At 37.4% G+C, this 2,467-nt stretch overlaps 1 protein-coding gene across 2 annotated transcripts in view; it reads left to right on the top strand.

Annotated features, from left to right (window-relative positions):
- The first annotated feature begins 202 nt into the window (after window positions 1-202).
- LOC115216411 (guanine nucleotide-binding protein G(o) subunit alpha) overlaps window positions 203-2,467 on the top strand; it is a 133,042-nt gene continuing 130,777 nt past the window's right edge. Inside the window, exons 1-2 of one of the 2 annotated variants that reach the window (XM_029785737.2) lie at window positions 203-1,240; window positions 1,652-1,694. In XM_029785737.2, coding sequence (XP_029641597.1) covers window positions 1,123-1,240; window positions 1,652-1,694 — 161 coding nt within the window. In that variant the 5' untranslated portion in view covers window positions 203-1,122. The remainder of the gene's footprint in view (window positions 1,241-1,651; window positions 1,695-2,467) is intronic. The other variant, XM_029785727.2, reaches the window with a different exon arrangement.

The following is a 2,467-nucleotide window of genomic DNA, read 5'->3' as shown; positions in this document are numbered from 1 at the left end:
ATATATAATATAATATAATGTAATATAATAATATAATATAATATAGCATAATGTAATATAATGTAAGATATATAGATATAATGCAACAGAGTAAGACAGAAGAGCGCGAACGACATGGATAGTAAGAAAATAGAAGAGAACAGAATGGAGAAAGAAGACGTGTGAAAGAAACAAGTAAATCGAAAGAGAAAGTGTCGGAGTAAAAGCAAGTGGAGCAGTAGACAAGGAGTGGGGAGTTAAGTTAGGGCCAAGTTTGAGTGGAGCTTGACAGTTAGAGATATAGCGAACGAGAAAGAGAGAGATAGTGTAAGGAGGTAAAGAGGGTGAAAGTGAGAGCAGCATACAGGACAGAGTAGGAGATTGTTCGGAAAACTGAGGTTGAGAGAGAGTTCGGAAAGCCGTTAGAAAGAAGTATAGAAATATATACAGTCCAAGAAGGAGTGGCGGAGAGAGAAAGAAAATCAGCTAGCGTTGTGAATTCTACGCTAACGGCAGGGTGACCCATCTTCCTCTGTCAACCGCAGATTTTTTTTTCCTGTAACCTTCCGGATCGTGTTTGAGACAGAACTGTTTCGTGTGGTCCGTAAGCTGGGTGCCATAGCTGAGAGAGAGAGCGAAAGAGTAAGGGAGAGACAGAATAAGTGTTGTTTGAGTGAAGAGGAAGAGAGAGATAGAGAAAGAGAGGGGGAGATCGGTGGCCTCGATGTGAAGAGAACCCTAGATGATTGGATGTATTGGAAAATCTCGCTGAGCCATTAGCTAGCAGCACAGCCTGGCCCGACATCGCTATCGACCCCTTTTTTTTCTACTGTCTCCCCGACTCTCTTAAATAGGAGCTGTTATTTTTTTCACATGCAGGACTAAATCACACGGAAACATACCACATAGGTTCTGCAAATGTAATATATATACATATATATATAGGATAGAAAAAAAGAAAGAAGTCTGTAAAACCATAACCAAAACAAAAAAAAAAATAGCAGTAAGAAAATTGTGTCTAAACCGTAAATTGAAGGTGTCACTTTATTGTCGGTTATTCTCCCTCGTTTCTGATTGTTCAGGATTGTATTCTTAAGCAGCTTGCAAATCGTTTGGATTTACGGACAGATCTGGCAAGCCAAAATGGGTTGTACTATGAGTGCCGAAGAGAGACTTGCTCTGGAGAGGAGTAAAGCTATCGAGAAAAACTTGAAAGAAGATGGTATACAAGCCGCTAAGGATATAAAATTGCTGCTTTTGGGTAAGTGTTTCTGCTTGATTGTATCACTGAATCATGTCTATATAAGTGTGTGTATGGTCCAGAATGTATAGTCCAGTGAGGAGGAAGCACTAACACAAAGACTGTGCTGCTGTTTGTTGAGTGATTCTTCCACCGAAGTCAGCCATATTTGATCACTATAACAGTTCTCTCAGCTTCACAGACATTTCAACCTGCACACTTCTTGCTTACCATCTTCATCTCATCATAAATCTCTTAGCACAGCTACTTTTACATTTTTACTCCAACACCTTCATCCCTTCGTCATTTCTACAACCTTTACAAACTGTTTAATCATTAATATTATTAATATTATTATCATTATAATTATCATCATTTAATATTTCCTACAAAAATAATATTATTAACATGGTCTCTGTCTTCTCTATACAGGAGCCGGAGAATCAGGGAAAAGCACAATAGTTAAACAAATGAAGTAAGATCACATTTTATTATTATTATTATATTATCATCCTCATTATTTCTTGTTATCTAACTATTCATTAAAGTTCTATGGTGTGCTGGCATTACATTAATTATGTACCGGAGCTTTGATCTAGTTGACCCTGTTGTCGGAATCATCATTCCTCACCAGATGTTTGCCATAACGGCAACATCCCTGACAATCCTCTTTACATTCTACAGCCTTTCCTTCTATACACAGTTCCGGTTATATATGTATATATATATTTATATGTATATATTATACATTCTCAATCTTCCATAGTTCTTCAATCTTTGTATGACTGAAGATTACACGCGCATATCAGCATTCAAACACACACACATACATAGAAATGTGTGTGTGTGTGTTTGTGTAGTATGTATAAATCGTTGTTGTCAGTTAATACCATTTCTCTTTTAGTCTTGCTTCCGGGATTTAGCTCCGTTAATCTTCGGTGATAGCCATCAATGTTGTGTGTGTGTGTGTGATAGAGAGAGAGAGAGAGAGAGGTGGAGGAGATGATTAGAAAGTGTAGGAGGAAGGAGGGAAGGGTGGAGTGCGCGGCAGCACTTCTCTTACCACTGACACTGGATTAGTAGCAGTTCCACTGCGTGTGTGTGTGTATAATGTATGTATATATATATATACACATTCAATATATATATATATATATTATATATATTAGTGTGTATGTAGATGTGTATATGTATGTGTGTGTATGTATATAATATGTCTATGTAAAGCTGTTCCAGTGTGTATTATCG

This window comes from Octopus sinensis, linkage group LG1, assembly GCF_006345805.1.
Source record: "Octopus sinensis linkage group LG1, ASM634580v1, whole genome shotgun sequence".
NCBI classification, from domain to species: Eukaryota; Metazoa; Mollusca; class Cephalopoda; order Octopoda; family Octopodidae; genus Octopus; species Octopus sinensis.
The sequence above is the reverse complement of the archived record's forward strand: the minus strand, read 5'-3'. Positions and strand labels throughout refer to the sequence as shown.